The following is a 20,766-nucleotide window of genomic DNA, read 5'->3' on the forward strand; positions in this document are numbered from 1 at the left end:
AGAAGATGACCCCCTGGTATAATGCGCCACATGGCTTGAGAAACCCGTTCTCAAAGACTTACTTTTATAGTCCAGTTTTGTGTAGCACACATATTCTGAATGTCTTCGGCATAATTTAAATGAACCATTTTAATCTAGATTAATCTAGATTAATTTCAATATTAATCTAGATTAAAACAATTAATATATGCCCACCTCTACCGGAGGTCAAAACTCAAAGTTTTATGTTGATTTTCACATTTCAAATGTTCAGTTGGTTCAGTTTGAGTTTTGACTTACAGAATATGTAATGACGTAGTAATATTATTCACAATAACACTCATAAACCAGTTCTTGCAATTAGAATAAATAGTGAAAAAATGCATACCTACAGCATGTTGAATGAAATCAAGTTAAAGTTTATTTAAGGTCCACACACTCCTAAACTGAAGGTTTCTTACTTGCTCTTGCTGCACTCCTGACAACGGAAATGGTTTTTCACATAATAAACCATTCAGTTTATCACATAGAAAATCTCATAAGCTCACTAAAAGAGCCCCCCCTGCGGTAGTGCAGACTTTCCACCCTCAGTGATGAGTGCCTAAATGTATACCACAACATCAACGATATATTGCTTCTGAAACAAGTTGCTTTGCTTTATATAAAATAAATAATTAAATAAATAAAAGGGTAACACCAAATAAATTATATTAAAAGTTACAAATACCATGAAATATATTAACGAAAAGCACGTGTAAAATAGTGATTTTTTAAAACAACTTAAAAAAAGACAGAAAATGATCGATCACTCAAATAGTTTGGACATAGTCAATCATTTCAATGTTATGACACACTGACGCTCCATTTACATGAACTACCAATGTTATGACACACTGACGCTCCATTTACATGAACTACCAATGTTATGACACACTGACGCTCCATTTACATGAACTACCAATGTTATGACACACTGACGCTCCATTTACATGAACTACCAATGTTATGACACACTGACGCTCCATTTACATGAACTACCAATGTTATGACACATTGATACTCCATACGCAAGCTCCCAGTATTGTGACATAAAACATTGATACTCCATACGCAAGCTCCCAGTATGTGACATAAAACACCGATACTCCATACGCAAGCTCCCAGTATTGTGACATAAAACATCGATACTCCATACGCAAGCTCCCAGTATTGTGACATAAAACATCAATACTCCATATGCAAGGTCCCAGTATTGCTATAGGTTCAATACTGTAGACACAAATTTCTCTTGATAGTGATTATTCGGTTGTGCACAAAGTATTTTACTGCTTTCCATTCTCTTTCATTACCAATTAAAATCTTGTTTTCATTTAAGAATCTTTCACAATCCACTTTTCCAGGGACTTTCATTTCCTTTAGGAAATTCTTGAAATGATGTTCAATAATTTTACTCTCCTTCTCTGACCAGGTCTTTCTGGACTTTCCTGTTAAAATAAATTAAGAAATTAAGTAAGTAAATCAAATTAATTGAATTAAAGAATAACCAAAATTTGAATAATGTAGATTTTACAAGCTGAAGAGCACAGACAATTCTTAAAATACATGTCAAGATGTTTCATGTAGATACAATTTTTTTATGCAAAGTGGAATAACAAACCCTTTTTATTTAAAGGCAGTGGTGAAATCCTAAAGAATGGAACTGCCTCTCTTGAGGCTGCGGTCGTTATTGAGGTGGCAGCCCTTTTTTCCGAATGATCATCCTCTGTCATCCTTTTTTCAGATTCAGCATCCTCTGTGTCTGAGTTGCTGGAGCCCCCTTCAACTGTAACAAAATGAGCATTCACATTCTTTAAAACTAAAAGTAGATTTTTACAAAGTGTGGACACTATGAATTGTTTAAACAAAAGACATATACACATAAGTAATTTACTTACAGTTGATGTTTGGCGTTATGTCCTCCAGAGATTTTCCTTTAAATTTGCCTATTCCACTTTGCAGGGCAAACAGAATTCTGCTCACTTTTGCAACTTGTAAGGTTTCTTCAGGCAGTCTGTAAAACTCCCTATGGACTTCAATGTTGTGACCCATGAAAGTTGCTAGTTGGTCTAGTTCATGCGTTTGCAGGTTAAGTAGCTGAGAAACTGTGGCTACATGTTTTCTCAACTTTGTAGATGTAATGTTTTCTGGGTTTTTAGCCCCACAGCTTTCTGCAAATCGCTTTAAGCAGTCACAACCACGGATGCTCTCCTGTGATCCATAAAAAGGACGAGCAAATATGTAGGGATTGCTAGGGGAAATCCCAACATCTTCTCTAGTTTTAATTAGAAGTTCCACAGATTCTGTTATATTTGTGGGAAATAGTACTGGTACTTTGCGGCCTCGTTTCCCCCGTACCTCTACTCTGGTGAGATTCTTACAGAGTTTCTTCTCAAAAGGTGAAAGGCTCTCCATAATTTCATCCTGAATCATCTGTTTGTTTCTCTGCAGGTATGTTTTGACTTCCATCCTTGAAACCTCACCTTCTCGACGCCGATTGAATAATATTAGCTGTGCTAGAGTCACCTGAGAGAGATCACTCCATGACCTTTGTGATGTGTGTTCAATGTGTGCTTTTTTGTTGACCTCCTCAAGACACTTTAGATGATCATGGAGCTTCTTTATGTCTTCTGCTAAAGGCAGCATTTGGGGACTGTTCCACTTTTTCTGGTACAAAGTTTTCAGTGCATTAGATGAAACATGAATTGTCCATTCTAGTTCAATTAATTTACTGAATTGCTCTGCTCTTCCCTTCAATGCATCATCCTCTTGACGTAAAGCCTCTCCCTGCAAAATATATGACACTTTCACAAGGGAATGACGCAGTTTCAGTGCTGTTGAAGGGACTGAGAATCGGTTGGTTGAGGAATCAAATCCAGTCATCTTTTTTACTCCCTCAAGTACTGTGTTGAACTTTCCTGGGTTGATCAAGTCCTTCAAAGCAACAATGTCTTTATCAATAGTTCTTGTCACTATAAGAAGTCTGGCAAGTTCTCTCATCTTATTTCTAATGTCTGCCCGGTGCCGTGAAACTTCTCCGTTTTTGAGGAACATTCTCTCACCCAGTGACAGAATCAACGGGTCAGATTTCACCACTTGAGTAACGGTATCATATGTCATATCTTCAATAATATTTTTAAGTCCACTAGAAACGTCAGAGTCCATTGGCAACAACAGAGAACAACTTGCCTGAACTTTTCGTTTCACTGGCATATTTTCTTTGTCTTGTAATTTGCAACGTTTGTGATGTCTCCAGAGATCTGTTTTGACATACATAGCAAAGCAAAACTTGCAAGGCAGATAGTCTATTGCTGTTGACTCACGAGTTGCTTGTCTTTTTGGTATGATCTGTCCTTTCCCAGAGGATAGGACTGAACTGTTATGGTGGTAGTTTCCCATGTTCCTTACTTTGGTTAATAGAAGAGTACGCATGTTTGAGCCTCTGTTGTGTGCAAGTGCCTTTGCAACTTCAACTTTTTCAGAATGTTTCTGCTGTAGATGTCTTGCAATTTTTGGATAAGGCTTCTCACAGTAAAGACAGTAATTCTTCTTGTCATAGATGCGTTGATGTACACTGTTTGAGGACATTTTCACTTTTATTTGATTTTGTTGAGAGCTACAGCCGTGGGCACTTTCATCTATTTCTATCCAACTCTTCATAAGTGGTTTTCCTTGGATGCGTTCTGCAACATGTCCTTTAGCTTTTTTTGTGTCGTCTTCTTCTTCTTCTGAGATTTCCAGGGAAAAGGAAACCTGTTGTTCAGTGTTGTTCTGAAATAAAGAACCACACAACTGAAATGTATTTGTAAATAATAACAATGTTATATATTATAAAGTATAAAACCCTTAATTACCATTTCAGACTCATATAAGTCCTCCTCAGTGTGAGAAGATGAATCCATCTCATCACTGCAAACACTTTCTGGCTTATCACTGTCGGTACTCTCTAGGATGTCCATCTCATCTGACGTTTGGGGACAGAAATCTGCTGTATGGGTTCTGTCCTGTAAAACAATAACAGTGTGTGAAATCCATGTCCATGTTTGTTTTCTATCTAGAGCCTGCTGATTCTAAAACACATACTGTGTTTTAGAATCACTGTTGTCTTTTTGGTCTTAAACTTTTTTTTTTTTTTTATGAAAATGAAAAGTACTTACTTCATTTTCATTCACATTGCTGTAGTTGTTTGTGATTCCAGTGTAATCCGACTGGTGTATGAAACCTGTAAATGCACAACAATTGTTAAGGATATCCAATAATTTAAGGATTTTTTTTCTACATTCTTGTAAAATCTACAAAGTTTTATTAATGAGGTGAAGAGAAAAGTGTAAGTCTTGGAACGTACATGTGAAAGACTGAAGGCATTCCTCAATGGTGGGACGTTCTTCGATTGAATTAGACAGCATTCTGCTAATAATATATTTTTGTCTTGTCCATCTTTCTTCACATTGAAGAGTGAAGTTACCCATTCTGACATTTTGAGATAGCCCAACTGGATCCTTGGAGTAGGGTGTAGTTGTCTGATAGGGGTGTTGCCCATCCGTCAGGATATAATGAACCAAGCATCCTGCTACCTACAAAATAAAATAATATTTACAAAAATTTCAGAAATGGTCACAACTAAACTGCAGAATGAATGAAGATGATTAAAATGATGACAAAATGCTGCTGTGCTCAAATGAAAGCTGCTCGAATATTAGCATTCAGAACAATTGAACATAGAACAAATGTATGCATTTTTGACAGAACTGATTACAAATCATATTGATCACATACTAAAATAGTATTGTAACTGCATACATGTAACCTGTTAATCCATTTGAACCCAAACCTAAGAATTGTCATCCCCAAATTAAATAGGGGATGTTCATGAAGTTCATTGTTCATGACATTTTTGGAATAGAAGCATAGTTGTAGTCTAATTTTAACCCTTTCATGCATGAATTATGATAACCTTAGTCAGTATTTTTTTTCCCTATGTGTTTTTATTCCTCTTAGGGCATGAAAAACAAGATTTTTTACAAATTTTTCAAAGAGATCTTCAGGTGTCCACTTGAGTGGACAGCATGCGGTTATGGTTAAAAACGAAGATATACTGTATTAAATATAAGACAATAATCAAACAGATAAAGTATGTGAATTTAACAAACTAATCAAAACAATTATATCAAATCATGTGAAACTGAAAATATAAAATATATACAACAAATATAAATTAAAAATATTGGAAAGGCTTCGTACAACTTCATACAAGTTGCACTTCGCGTATCTTTGATATCAGAACATGAGGACGTGATTCCATCAGAATTTTCTACAGACTGTCAAGGCACAACTGTGGAACCCACTCAGATGTTCCCTCCAGTGCACCAGAGTATGGAGATTTACCCTTATTAGCTGATAATTCTGATTATGTTCAAGATGGACATGCACATTTCTATCATAGCCCTCCTCTGAGAAAACCTAGCATTACATTTTTTCAATCTCATCTCATCAGTGTTGGATGTAATGCATTACAAGTAACATGCATAACACATTCAGATTACTTTTTGATGTTACAAGTAAAGTAATGTGTTACAAGTAACATGCATTACCTAATCAGATTACTTTTTGATCTAACAAGTAATTAACTACAAGTAATGTGCATTGCCTAATCAGATTACTTTTTGATGTAACGAATATATAAACGCATTACAAGTAACATGAATTACGTATTCAGATTACTTTTTGATGTTATGAGTAAAGAAACGCATTACAAGTAACATGCATTACAAATTCAGATTACTTTTTTCGATGTCAATGAAAATTACATTCTAATAATACAAATACATTTATTTACAGTAAAAAATTCACTGCAGATCAAGTTTTTAAGTTTTAACATTCCCATTATAATTATGAATTGTAGCTGAAATATAGCAGTTGATGCATGACGTCCACTACAGTGGACATGTGATTAATCAGAGTTTTCTCTCAATCTAAAATCAAAACTTGGAAAATTTTACTGTGATATGACTCATTAGATATTGCTTGAGTCTCCTAGGATAGAAGGAATGGGTGGATATTCCGGAGCAACTTGGCATGTCTGACTGACCCTTGGCCATCTTGGTTTGGAGGGGAGAAAAATCGAAACACAACGGCTTGCCCTTGGTTGCAATTTATAGGATGATGCACCAGGGTCCAATGAGGCTGATGTGCAACTTTGCCATAAAAACCCATGCAAATTCAAGAAAATGCTTTATTAATAGCTGTCCACTGTAGTGACCACTATACGTGAAAGGGTTAAAGAAGACACTTCGCAATTTGTTGTCATAAAATCATAATTACAATCATTAAGAAACATAATATATAGGCTTAAGTGTATTGTAAAGTTTTTAGAAAATATTTTTCTCATTGATATTTTATGACAAAACAGAAATTGGTTCTTGTTAAAGTACAGAAACCCAATGAAGCCACAGACCTGACCATGTTTAACTTAAAATCTGCAGATGATAACTCTAACGGCCAGATTAATTTACAGATTGCTCCAGCACAAACCCTTTCACATCTACTGCAGTCAGATTCACCCGTGTTCACTCTGAAGGAATCACTCACATGGCTGGTGCACTTGTAATGACACATGAAGGATGTTAAGAGGCTAAAAGCAGGTTTAGTACTTGCCCCATTGAAGTCAACAGGGTGCAAATTGTAAAAAGAGGATAACGGTGTAGGCAACACCGATTTTTGTCGTTCAAATTTACAAAAAAATGTGCTCAATGTTAAAATTCTCAGCATCAAACCAAGACAATTTATTAGATCAAAACCATGTTATCAAAACTTATAAGGCCTTTCAAGTATTTAAAATACATTCTCTTTGTGATCTGATGAGGCTTAGAGGATAGGATAGTTTACATACTGTAATAAAGGCTAAAAGCTATAATAGTTAATGGCTATAATAGTTAATGCACTTCACAAAATTGATAGCAAAAAAATATATATATTTTCTTTCTCATGGTATTTTTATCAATATGGTACACAATTATCCTATTGAATCGTTAGGGTCAAAAGTACTCACAAAGTAGTCCAATTACATTACCTAAAATTATTTAGATTACAGGATTGTAAATTATTTGTAAATAATATTGTAAATTATTGTAATAAATTTAATAAATTGTATTTAGATTGTAATCTAGATTAATCTAGATTTCATCACTGACTGCAATTTGTGTCATGTAATTTGGAATGAGTAACTGTGTACAATACAATACTTAAGTTATAACCAGCACTGTGATTGGAAAATCATGGAACATCATAATTGTATTTGTTTTAGTAAACGTTCTTGACTTTCTGCACAAGGTCATAATTATTTTGTTAATGAATGGATGCTCTATACCAGTTTTTAATGCTCTATACCAGTGGTTTTCAAACTTTTGAAATGACCATTTATTTATTTTTTGTTTACTTTCTATCACCTTATTTGTGGAGTAAAATGAAACTAACTCAGCTGCATATTTTTGCAGTATTTTATTTTATTGATTTATTGAATATTTTTTTTTAAATCAAAATATATTTAGCATATTTCCTTAGGCCTATATAATATTATTTTATATTATTATTTTAATTTAATTTTATTTCATTTTTATGTAAGTCCATTTTCATTAAATCATCAAGACAACCCATTTTTTAAATATTGGACGCGACCAAGGGTTTGAAACCCGCTGCTCTTTATTGGTTACATTGATTAATTTAGGATAAAAATATAAATAAATAAATAAATAAAACTCCACTCTGAAATGTGAATTAATAATGAGAATCCATCAATATTTTTCCAAATGTGTTCACTTTTGAACTAAAAACCCAGAGGAATGCTGGAAAAGTCTCAGTTAAGTAAGTTCCCTGGTTCCCTGAGTAGGGAACGGAGACGTTATTCGTCGTCACGTCGTAACTCGTAGTGACTATGAAAGGGAACACTTTATTTTGATGGTCCCTTTTGAACATTCTACTAACTATAAATAAATGTGCAGCTACATGTCAACCAACTGTAATTACAGTATTAGTAGACTATATCTGCTTAATATCTGCTAAAATTTGACTGTGATAAACCCCAATAGACATTATACTGACTAAATATATAATACATGTCAACTTATTTTTACTCTAACCTACATTTTAGTCTCTAGTCTACTTATACTCCTGTAGTACTCTAATGAGAATTAGTTCACATGTAGTTGTAACATTACTTATAATCAACAGAATGTGTTAAAGAGACCATCAAAATAAATTGAGACCAAACATTGTGTAGTCAAATGCTTTCATGATGACCATATAGCAGATTTTTTCCTTTGACACAAATTAAGAAATTAAATTACAGTCACCATGAGATATTTATAATAAAACAGAGGTAAAACATTTTTAGGATTGAGTCTTAAACCTTTTAAATAATGTATAATTTGCCTTTTATTATTATTTTTACATTAAATCTTAAAGTAACTTTGATATAGTGTAATTAAAAAACACTTCTGTGTGCCGGCGTCCTCCCACAAATTAACAAGTTTTAACATGATATTTTCAACCCTTACCTGGATATCTGATTCTTTCTTGTACTTGTATTGCATGCCTCCAACATCTTCATAACTCGACCAAGAAAAAGATCCAGCCATTTGAGAGAGCAGTGTGGTTTGTGCCAGATCAAGTTTTCTGCTTGCTCCAAAGTCTGCGATGTACAGTTTATTGCTTATATCTGTAGAAAAGTAAAAATGCTCACAAAAAATGTAACACTTAAAATGATATCCACATTATCATATGCTCATGCATTTTAAATGAAAATTTCTGCTGATATTACAGGATAATTATAGCTATGGCTAATCCACAGACTGCTCTTACCAAACAAAATATTTTCAGGCTTCAGGTCTCTGTGCAAAATTCCATATGAATGCAGTTCCTGAAGTCCTTGCAGTAACTCCTGGCAGATCTCTAGTCTTCGATTCTCTATCAGGCTTTTTCTTTCAGGAAAATCCTTGTTTTCAATCAGCTCCATCAGACTATATTCACAAAGAGGTGACACAAAATAGGCAAAGTAAGTGTCTTCCAACACTGAAATGTGTTGCAGAAGGTGCTCTGCTTGTAAATTTTTTGAACTCAGGAAATGAGCCATTTCCAATTCAGTTTTGGAAACATGTTTGGCAACTCGTTTCACTGCAACTTTGCAGTTGTTGAAGACTCCTGGGAAAATCTCAGCAGCATTGCATCCATTTGCAATCTTCATTTCTGTGTTGATAACAAGGTCATCCATTTTCATCAAACCAGGCTTTAAATCAAAGTTTTCAAATGAATTCTTCCATCGTGATTCCTGTAAAATGCAAAAAAGCAAAAGCATATTGAAATGTAAGAAATGTTTTACAGTGTATATAGTTATTAGTAAACTCAGCTGAAGGAACAGACCTCTCTATATATATTTACCATATTTTCCTTGATCTCTCTGAATGTGGAAATACTGGTTTTCTGAAACAAATTACATTAAAAGCAATCATTAATGTAGTTAACATGAACATATAATGAGCACCACTTTTACAATATTTCTTAATAGTATGTAATGTTAATTTCAACATTTAGTAATGCATTATTAAAATCAAAAGTTGTATTTATTAACATTAGTTATTGCGTTGTAAATGTACATGAACAAGCAATGAACAGCTGGAGTTTAATTAACTTACATTAACAAAGATGAATAAGTATTGTACCAAATGTGTTGCTTTTAGATCATGTGAATTAAGACATTAACTAATGTTAACAAATGAAACCTCATTGTGTAAGTGTTACCTAAATAATTAGCTTTTTTAAAGGTAAAAATTGTACAGCAGTATTGTTGAGGATAAGAGAATCTTGTAACACTTTACAATAAGGTTTCATTAGCTAGCATTAGTTAACAAACCAATAATGAACTGCGCTTATACAGCATTTATTAAACTTTGTTAATGTTATTTTCAACATTTAGTAATGCATTATTAAAATCAATTAGGTAATACGTTGTAAATGTACATGAACAATCAATGAACAGCCGGAGTATCATTAACTAACACTAACAAAGATGAATAAATATTTTACCAAATGTATGGCTTTTAGTTCATGCAAATTAATACATTAACTAATGTTAACAAATGAAACCTTATTGTGTTACCATATAAAAACTATATAAGTGTTACCTCAATAATTTGCTTTTTTAAAGTAAAAATTGTACACTTAAACAGCATTTATTAAACTTTGGTTATTGTTAATTTAAAAATGTACTGATACATCATTAAAATCATAAGTTGTATTTGTTAAAATTAATAACACACTGTGAAGTAACATGCACAAACATTGAAACAGCTGGATTTTAACTAATATTAACAAAGATTAACCAATACTGTAACAAATGTATTGGTCATTTAGTACTAATGTTAACCAATTAACCTTATTGTAAAGTGTTAGCAAGTTTTCCTCACCACTTGATAAAATAATGAAAATAAGACACCAACAAATAGAAATAGAAGTTTAAATACCTGTCTCCATGGGCAGTTAGGATCTCCGTAGTCGTATAAAATTTCTTCTCCTGCATTGATTTTTGTTAACGCAAATGCACACAGATGTGGTCTTTTCTTTTCATCCATTATCTATTGGTTACAAAAGCACACAAACACACAAATGAAAACAACAAAAACATCATTTGAAAAGTCGCCTAGTTTTTAATAATGTCAAATAATGCTACAAGATGAGGCTGTATAAAAGGTGTAATTGAAACAAAGAATAAGAATACATTAAAGACAGACTTACTATTTTAATTTTGCTGTTTGGCTTGATGTGGTCATCATTTATGAATCGTCCTAGTCTTTCTGTATCTTGACTGCCATCAACACTGTGTGGTGAAATATTTTAAAAACACTTTTGAATTGTCATAATGGTATTATATTTCATTGGAACATTCATTAATTTAATCTTACCAGTAAGATTGTTCCTGAAAGGAGTAGAAATACAAAAATGCTGCATTTTCAGCTGAGTAGTCTTTGAACAGGTTCTCTCCTTCAGATCCAGTGATGTGTCTTCCAACATACTCCAACAGGAATTCACCTGGCTCAATGTGTTTTGTGGCAATTACTCCAAAACCTAATAAATAGTATAAATACAAGTAAATTAATAGTATGATAAAAGATTCATGAAGTTATTCAGGTTGTCTAAATTATTTTCAATGGTATTGTTACTTCGAAAACAACTGTATCTACATCTTTATAAAAGTGTAAAAAAAATAATAATAATAAAAAAAAAAAAATCAGATTTTCTGTCTGAAAAAATCAGACACTAAATATTCATCATTTCCATTATTACACAGGCCCCTCACATTCTAACTGGCAGTTACTTACAAATAATATCAAGAGCACTCACACATTTACATAATAGTGTTTAATTTAGAGACATCAGCAGCTTATAACATAAATACTGGCAGGAAAACAGATGTAAATCCACCTTTAACTGGTCAAAGCAATCATGTTTTTTCCCCTCTTGCGTGTTTTGTTTTAACAGCCTGCTTTCTCTAGGTTCATATTTTAAACCCAACCCTTTGACATTAAAGGAATAGTTCACTTAAAAATGAAAATTCTGTCATATATACTCACTCTCATGTTGTTTCAAACCTGTATGAATTTCTTTCTTCTGCTGAACAGAAAGGAAGATATTTAGAAGAATGTCAGTAACCAGACAGTTTCTGATCCCATTGACTTCCATAGTAGGAAAAAAATTATACTATGGAAGTCAATGAGACCAGAAACTGTCTGGTTACTGACATTCTTCTAAATATCTTCCTTTCTGTTCAGCAGAAGAAAGAAATTCATACAGGTTTGAAACAACATGAGAGTGAGTATATGATGACAGAATTTTCATTTTTAAGTGAACTATTCCTTTAATTAGTGACCACACTTAGCTTTTATTTAAGTTTTGCAAAGTCATACAGTATTGATGGGAGAATTGTATGTAGTAACTTACCTTTCTCTTCACTCATGAATTGTTTCTCAAATGTGTCTTTATCTTTGCCAGAAGCAATGAAGTACAAAGCTTCTTTTTCAGGAAAAACTCTTCTGGGTCTCATTTTCCTGTGAAATATTTAAAATTATTTTATGTAGGATTACTTCATATGCAAAATAAATAAATAAATAAATAATACCTCTTTAGAATTTCATAGAAAATAAATGATTGAAAAGATGACACCGTGGGTAACAATTTAAAATGTAGTAAAAAAAAAAAAAAAAAAAAAAAAAATTACCAACAATCTGATTATCAATAATATTACCGGTAATATACATGCATATTTACATTGTAAGAGGATATCAATATTTTATAAAATTAGCATTTACAAATTATCATAAAATATATAATGTTCAACTTACCTCTTAATTTGGAAAGAAAAAACTGAGATGAGAAATGTCTCAGTGCGCTTTTTATGAGGTTCTTGGAGGTAGATACAGTCTTTAAACTATAACAGAAAGATAACTCTCCAATGTAGGAAACAATCGCGTATAGGAGCTGTCTTCCAAATGGCAAAACTGAAGTGTGAGTTAGGAACATAGAATAGATGATACACATGCTGCTATCTGAGCAGTGATTGGGCCGACGCCCACAGATTAGCCACAATTACCCATCATTACTATTGGTTCTGTTATGCAAATTTATCTGTGAATGAAATCAAACAGCCAGTTCAAAATAAGTGTATAGTCCATTGTTTTTAAATTCAGTTCAAATTGTAAACATCAGTTGGATCAGGAAAAATTCCTTTTCCTCAATTACTATTACATACATTATAATTACTCACTTTTTTTCTGTACGTATAGAGCACAGAGCACAAACCTATACCAGTGGCAGATAGAAATGATAAAGTTAATAAAGAAAAAAAGTAATTTCACACAATGTAAATAAATATAAAAATATTCTCATTTAATGTAAATCAAATGGTTATATAGGACGTAGCATTTACCATGGGCATTCATATTTATGTTGGTTTAACTTAACTTGTATAGCACATCTGAAAAGAAAGCTCATACCACTTACTTAAGAGTACCTTGTGTTGAATCACAAAAAAAAAACAACACTGCGTATTAGCTGCGTATTAGAATTGATCTCAGTCCACATTAAAACGACTGCAAACGCGGATCACGTGACCATTCACCAACACTGGGCATGTGCGTGCCGGTGTAAACCTAGAGACTTTCAAGCATAGACTGTAAAAAATGTTTTCAAACATCAAAATATCATTTATTAATATGTATTTGTGTCAAAATGACATATAAACATCTTTTCCTATTCCATTTTGCCAGAAAACGCTTCCAACACGCTTGCGTGTCGCAAGAAAAATAGGTGTCGGTTATATTTCTAGCATGCACGCGTTTACCGCGCCTGAGACGCGCCAGTTTCTTACTGTAAGAAACTGTTCCAGCGGGTGAAGTTTACTGGTACTGAATATTACCTGTGTATACTCCATGACTGGTGACACCCAATCATAGAGCCGAGCGTGAGCCTCTGCGTCATCGTTTCTAAAGTCCTCCGTTTTGACCCGTCCACTCTAAAACGCCCTCCGGAGATTCAAAACGAAAAACGGGTCGGCAGCGTTTCTAAACTTCTCCGTTTTGGGTCTCCGTTTTTGCCGTTTTAGTGTGGACGGGAGGTGCAAACGTAGCAAAAAGTCTTCGTTTTTAAACGAAAATGCAGTAGTGTGGACGGGGCCTAAGGTAAAACTTTCACAGTCTGGCCTATGTGTCTATGACATGCTGTCCTTTGAAGCTCTTCTCCATAGAAATGCAAATTGCCTGCGGGGGTATTTGGGGGGTAGGGTAGCAGTCCACCCAAGGACTGGAAAACAGCAGTGAGGAACCATCTGATCAGAGCAATTGGGATATGTTTCAATCAGCTCTGTAATTTATATACAGTCAAGTCACACCACAATTATTTATACCACTTTATACATTATAATTCTTTAAAATGTTCTAAGACAGCCCCCATTTTACCAGGTGGGGAATAAATGAGACACATATTTTAAAGGTATACAAGCTCAAATATAAAAACTGTAATACAATTGATAATAATTGATAATACATAATTTAAATATGTTTTCAGTTAAAACAGCTCAAACATGCGTCTGAGAAAGCGTTGTCTGTGAAACTGGGGGCATAGTTTTAGAGACACCAACCTCAAATTTGAATCTTAAAATATGCCATTGTTTTGTCTCAAGATTCACACCAGTAATGTTTTTTTTTTCTTTGCACATTTATAAAAGCTACTTAAATGAAAATGAAATGATAAAATGAATCTACTTTATTTTTTTATTTATTTTTTACCAAACGTTGAAGTATTAGTTCCAACCAACATTTGTAAACAGCATCGCAGAGTTGTGGTTTGAACGACAGCTCTCGATCTGTGATTTGAAGCATAGTTTCAAGTTTACATGGCATGTGGACTCAATAAATCATTATCTTTACAAAAATAAGCAAGCTGACATTCAGTACAACCTGTGTCTTTTATTTAGAATACATACAAATGTAATTTAAGTCTTTTAGTTTGTCAAGAGATTTAAAGCACCATTTTTGAAAACTGCGCAAGCTCTACTATGTAAGAACAAGCCTATGATTGAATCTGGAAATAAATCAAAATAACTGAGTGAAATTAAACACAGTCATGCCATGTACTAACATTATATGTTTGATATTTAATTTATATCAAAACATCTAGCATTAATTTGATCTCAAACAGATTCATTAAATAAATTATACAGATGATAAAGCCTACTTGTTACAACTGAACTGGTTATTTACAATGTTTTGTATAGACAGCTTAGATGAATAGCTTATTTAAAACAATTATATAGTCACCCCCAATTTTGGTGAGTGATGCATTTATGACATACCAAAAATATCAAAGTTTCTGCTCAGAAATCATTCTGAATAGGCACATAACCAACATATATTTAGAAAGCCATCACTTGAGTGTTTACAGTTCAAGACTAAAAATTTATCAGACTGTTATGAATATTGAGATATATAAGCTCAAACATAAAAACATCAAATATTAAGAATATATTTATTAAATGTATAAAATATTCTGAGCTTCAGAATATCAAATCTGAGGATGATCTCTAAATGCATTTTATGAAGCCTATTGTAAGACCAAATATCTTATTCCCCTGTAAACACTCATGTAGAGTCATTGACTCTCATTGTCATTTAGAGTCATTGACTCAACATGTCTGGTTGGTCTGGTGAGGAGAAATGGCCCATTCATGTAAATCGACGAACATTTAGCACCTTTTCAAGAGACTTAAAGGGTTAGTTCACCCAAAAATGAAAATTCTGTCAGTAATTACTCACCCTCATGTTGTTCCAACCCCATTAGACTTTCGTTCATCTTCGGAACACAAATGAAGATATTTCTGATTAAATCTGAGTGCTGGATCACTCCTCCTGCAGGCTTATGGACACCTCAACTTGCTGGCCCAGAAAATGTATTATAGACATTGTTAATATAGTACAAGTGACTCCAGTGGCTCAATCTTAAGTTTGTAAAGCGACAAGAATACTTTCTGTGCGCAAAAACAAACAAAAATAACGACTTTATTCCTCTTTTCATTTCCTTCTCTCTGGACCTCGAGGTTTTTTTTTACATAGTGTAATATAACGTAGCGGGCTATTGGGCGACTGTGGTCATGTGTGATACGTGGTGACGTGAAACACAGACGCGCTACGCTATTACACTACGTAAAAAAAATCTCTCAGATTTCATCAAAAATATCTTAATTTGTGTTCCGAAGTTGAACGAAAGTCTAATGGGGTTGGAACAACATGAGGGAGAGTAAATACTGACAGAATTTTCATTTTTGGGTGAACTAACCCTTTAATCTTCATTTTTCTTTTATTCTTATTCTTTTGTTTGAATTCAGTCATTAATGCCTGTATCCCTGTATTTTTTGCTTGGTCATCTAAATCTCTGTCATTCCACTATGCAAGAGCAATACATCTATTATCTTAAGTCTTGTTAGAAAACCAACAACAACAACAACAAAAAAAAACTGTTCTTGAATTAAAAAAAATAAATAACATGATTTTATGAAATAGGAAGCTCATGTAGAAGGTGCATTAGCTCAACAGGCAGCCTCAAGCTACATGACACAATATCATTTATTAATATTACACTCTCACTTAAAGCTCACTTTAAAACACAATTGAGTATTTGTATCATATTTCGGTCGCAATTTAAAATGGTTTCAAGTCAAAAAAGATTATTTAAATATGTTATAGGCTATTTTGCATTTTTTTATGAAGCAATGGGCTATTTTTACTCACATGCATACTGTAAACATTCTTTGTTCCTATACAATAACCAAAATCGAACGGAAATCAAACACACACAAAACAGAATAACTTGAATCCTGCATTTATTAGCTTCTTGTATCAGATGAAGAGATGTGTTTAGTTTTGTTTGTCCACAGTGTACACAGCACTGCGTCATCCAGAAGGACAGCCTTATGGTCACGTTGGTTCACCATGAGATGATTGACAGCTTTACAAACGAATCATATCGAACTGATGTCATCACGTTTGCTGACGCAAATCTGGAAGAGCAGAGTCATCGCTGGCTCTGTTAGCTGTTTGAGCTCTTCAGATTGCATAATTCAGTGGGAAATAAATAGAAATATTATTCTGTATGACGATATCATATCAATTATTTCTCCAAATGTGCGCATCATTGGCCTAATAGCCCTGGGAGATCGTGGATATTGTATGTAGGCCTATATAAACACAAATAAACTGGAGATGAGATGAATGGCTGCTGTATGAGTGATGATTTCTATTCAAGATAACGAACATTACAGATTAATTATTTTGCACTTCTGGAATAAATTAAGAAACTTATCTAACTTCAAACCAGTTTAATTATAAACAGTGGTCAAATATCAAAGCTGGGGTCTTAAACCTTCCTAATGAAGCTCAGTTTGTGCAGATCAAGTAGGAGTGTGATGTTTTAAAGAGTAATAAATAAAATAATCTGGGGCCACCAGTGATCCTTGACAATCAAGGGGTTAATTATGCCTCTGATTGTTTTACTTCTGGTATATCTGCTTGGGGAATCGAAGCATTTAATGTCTCCTATTAACACCCGGTCTCCACTAGATAAAAACAGTCTGTCAGGTCACAGCTGTAATCACCTGTGATTATCATATGTAAAGGCAAATGTATAGGAAATCGTTAACCACACATTCCAAAAGAAAAAGGTTTAAGCAGTATGTAAATGAAATGATATTGCTGTTTTTTGTAACTAAAACCACTCAATTCACACTTGTGAATTGCAGCTATTCATGGATTCACGTCTGGTTCATGATCACCCTTTTCAGTGTTTATTCTGTTATGATAAACAGCTGGATAAACTTAATTTACTATGAAACTAACCAACAAATTAGTAATTAACTAAGAAGAACTATATTAAACTAGGCATATATATTATTTACTGTGTTTTATCTTTGATCATAAGGTTAATTAATGGAAATTTAGAAATAGTGCTATCCATTTTACAAAGAGGTTTCATTTGTTAATTTACCATAAACTATAAATAAACGGTTGTAATTTTATGAGCTCATATGAATAAGTTATCTAAAATAATACACTGTGCATTAATGTGTGTATGATGTTATTGGTTAGTTCAGATAACTGTATGCATTACATAATCTAAATGAATAGAACCTTACTGAAAATGTAATCCAAAGTGATGATGCATTTAAATTGAAGTTGTGCTGCAAGATTAATGATATTAAGAAAGTACTGGTCCATGTATTGTTTATTTGGAGTTCTGCATACTTAATATAGTTCACTGTTTACACCAATACATGATATAACCCCATATGAGTTTATTTATTTTCACTTTAAAACAGATCTTGTAGAGATTACCATATTGTTGTTTTATTTTCTACCCCAGAAACAAATCTATATAAATCTATATATATATTGAATGTGTGTGTAAATATTCACTGATACACTTGGTGTCATATGGTGTTTGTTATTTCTTTGGGACATTTTAACTAAATATATTTTATTAAAACTAATCTGAAATAAATAATATGGTCTATTTCATGTGACTTTCAAAAATGTGTATTATAAGTAAGTCTTAAACTTTTTTTTTTTTTGCAGTGTACTAAGTCATAATTAAGTGTTTTTGCAACAGCATTATTTTCCAGGGTAAGCTAAGCAACAATCACCCACTTGTACATATTTGGAGGCGCCAGTTTGTTTCCAATCCCAGAGAAATTAGCATTTCTATAGCAACAGTTATCTGGAGACCCAATCACTGTCCAGAGATGGTTGGGGTTGTGGGATATAATCACAGAACATTCACTCTTTCGTGTCTTTTGGAAGTGTTTGTCTCTGTTTGAACCTTGCGTTTTTGAAGGAGGAGAACATATTCTACAACATGAGGTAAGTTCAGCATTTTGATTGATCTATTTATAAAGAAAATAAATAATTACGCTGTTACAATTCAGAATTTCAAATTGGTTTCATTAGTAATTGGTATCTTTATAATTTATATTTTTGATACTCCTTTTTGCGGATAGTTAAAATGTCTAGAAGAGTAATTTAGAAATTTAGAATAATCCTTATTTTAGACTTGTAGTACCAACAATGATGATATTGCGTATATTTAAAATCATAATGGTCAATTTAACAAACATAAAAAACAATGTTTTACCAGTTATTCTACAGATGTTGCAACTGTTAAACATGTTTACGATTACTATTTTTTTACTTTCCTTGTTTTTTTTTTGTTTTGTTTTTTTTAGAAAAGTCAAGTCAACAGTTCATGTTGTTCAACAAGAACACTTCATCAGAGAATCCACTACTCAAAAGAAAGGTATGTTTCTGCTCAACCTATTGAACTATTTTAAAATGTTTTATTCAAATAGATTTTAACATTTACAATAATGCATGTAGTGGCAATCTCATTTCAAAATACACAAATGTTTAAGTGTTATTGTATGTTCGTTTGAAAATTGTAGATGTTTAAATCATGGTCCAGCCCTAGATTTTAAGATTGTGAGTTGTGCCTTTCCATGTTAAAGAAAGGCCTTAAATGTATAAAGTTTATTGTGACGCAGCTAATTATATTTTACAACAAATTCTAGAGCAATTGTGTGACTTCCCAATTGTGTGCTGCATAGTTAATCATTTGTATTGTAATCCTTTTATCAGGTGTGCACAGAGTTTGGATTATTGGTGACAGTTACATTAGACGTGGCGAAAAGCGAGCAAGAGAGACCATAGGCACCAATCTTGGAGTGGCTTCCCAGGTCCAGTGGTTTGGCAGGGGAGGCATGTGTTGGGGAGACCTCCTTCCCTTCTTCCAACAGTGCCTTAAAAGAAGGACTGCTCCGAATGTGCTAGTGATTCACTGTGGAGGCAACGACCTAGGACGTGTGAAAAGTGTGCTGCTTCTCAAAGCAATGAAGAGGGACCTACGTGACCTCAACAGACAGTTTCCCCAGATGAAAATTCTGCTGTCTTCAATAAACCAAAGGCGCCACTGGAGGCATGCCCCCCCGGGAAAGGTGGACAAAGTGCGAAAGTTTGTGAACAATGTGATGGCTAAGTTTGTTTTGTGTGTTAATGGGAGCATTGTACATCATCCACACATACTGTTTGAAAAGCCTGAACTATTTTTAAGTGATGAGGTTCATTTAAGCCCTAAGGGAAACGATGTTTTTTTAACTGATATTGGCCATTGTCTGAGACACCACAACCCATAAAATTGGTCTTTAATTACAGAAAAGAGGGTCTCAAATCATGATATCATTTTATAATTGTATTAAAATGTATACATTTTAAAAAAGAACTGCAAAATGTTTAAAATTCAAACCAAAGGAAGAAATAAAAGCATTCCCCTGACTTATTGCTGTGGTTGCATTTTATTTATCTAGTCTAGATCATTGTTGATATTGTAAATTAATAATTGGTGAGAATAAAATTAAAATTCTGTATTATTTGTTGATATGGAACTGTAGCTAGAGAGAAAAAATTAGGGACTGCATAAAAAAGCATATAAAATATATTTAAAGAGAGTGCGTTAAACAAGAAAAATAATATTATGAATGATAAGAAGCTTCTTCTCACATCTGCTTTTGAGCTATTGCTGCCAGGCCGTCTGTAATTTTTACCCCATTGTGTGGAAAACAGATTCAAATTAGCCTGGCTAATGTCAGACCAAGTCTCTTTTGAGCCTTGGTCTGGGAACCACGTGTTAATTTTCTCGTATTTGAGGCGTGGTTCACGAATGCCCAGAGCCGTTTATTGGGCGCTATGAATGTCTATCAAATGCGCCTGTACGTAGCTCATAGCCAATCGTTTCAATTATACCAGATGACGTATGTAGAGTGACAGAAATTCGACGAGGAAAAATACGATGGGTCAAAGATTTATTTGTACACAATGGCGTGAATATTACTGTTTGTGCAAGATAAACATGAGGGTAGAAGGTAACGTCGAGTCTGATGCCATGTTGGATCCATAGATATAAACAAACTGCTTCGGTGTCATCATCGTCTTGCTGCTCCCTCCCCATTCTGCGATTGGTTCCCTTTTTCATTGGAAAATCTGGTCTATGGTAGCCTGACGTCATCATACTCAGATTCTAGTCAGAATGTGAGTCTGATACTGGTCCATTGAACTTTGATTATGGGGCGTGTTTCAACCGAACTAGGAAAGAAAATGTCTCTGCACTCAA

General features: G+C 33.5%; 1 protein-coding gene and 1 long non-coding RNA gene across 2 annotated transcripts; one reads left to right on the forward strand and one right to left on the reverse strand.

Annotated features, from left to right (window-relative positions):
* Positions 1 to 377: 377 nt before the first annotated feature.
* On the reverse strand, positions 378 to 14,558 carry LOC307154253 (uncharacterized protein). The gene is made up of 15 exons (XM_079899025.1): positions 12,827 to 14,558; positions 12,405 to 12,687; positions 12,004 to 12,110; positions 10,968 to 11,130; positions 10,801 to 10,882; positions 10,530 to 10,640; positions 9,448 to 9,489; positions 8,872 to 9,337; positions 8,568 to 8,728; positions 4,361 to 4,589; positions 4,173 to 4,237; positions 3,870 to 4,019; positions 1,914 to 3,786; positions 1,637 to 1,801; positions 378 to 1,463 (listed from the first exon to the last, which is right to left on the reverse strand). The coding sequence occupies exons 3-15, from the start codon at positions 12,104 to 12,106 to the stop codon at positions 1,243 to 1,245; spliced, it is 3,831 nt and encodes a 1,276-aa protein (XP_079755151.1). The 5' UTR covers positions 12,107 to 12,110; positions 12,405 to 12,687; positions 12,827 to 14,558; the 3' UTR covers positions 378 to 1,242.
* Positions 14,559 to 16,677: 2,119 nt separating this feature from the next.
* LOC307154254 lies at positions 16,678 to 20,111 on the forward strand. The gene is made up of 3 exons (XR_013820326.1): positions 16,678 to 18,467; positions 18,830 to 18,900; positions 19,239 to 20,111. It is a non-coding gene; the product is annotated as an uncharacterized lncRNA (long non-coding RNA).
* The last annotated feature ends 655 nt before the right edge of the window (positions 20,112 to 20,766 follow it).

The sequence above is a fragment of the Squalius cephalus genome (genome assembly GCF_949319135.1).
Source record: "Squalius cephalus genome assembly, contig: scaffold_121, whole genome shotgun sequence".
Classification (NCBI taxonomy): domain Eukaryota; kingdom Metazoa; phylum Chordata; class Actinopteri; order Cypriniformes; family Leuciscidae; genus Squalius; species Squalius cephalus.

Coding starts and splice junctions, on each gene's coding strand:
- LOC307154253 (XM_079899025.1), bottom strand. CDS start 12,106: ATGAGACCCAGAAGAGTTTTTCCTGAAAAAGAAGCTTTGTACTTCATT. Junction 8,729..8,871: donor GCCTGAAAATATTTTGTTTG/GTAAGAGCAGTC, acceptor ACTTTTCTACAG/ATATAAGCAATAAACTGTAC. Junction 4,590..8,567: donor AGAAAGAATCAGATATCCAG/GTAAGGGTTGAA, acceptor TTTATTTTGTAG/GTAGCAGGATGCTTGGTTCA.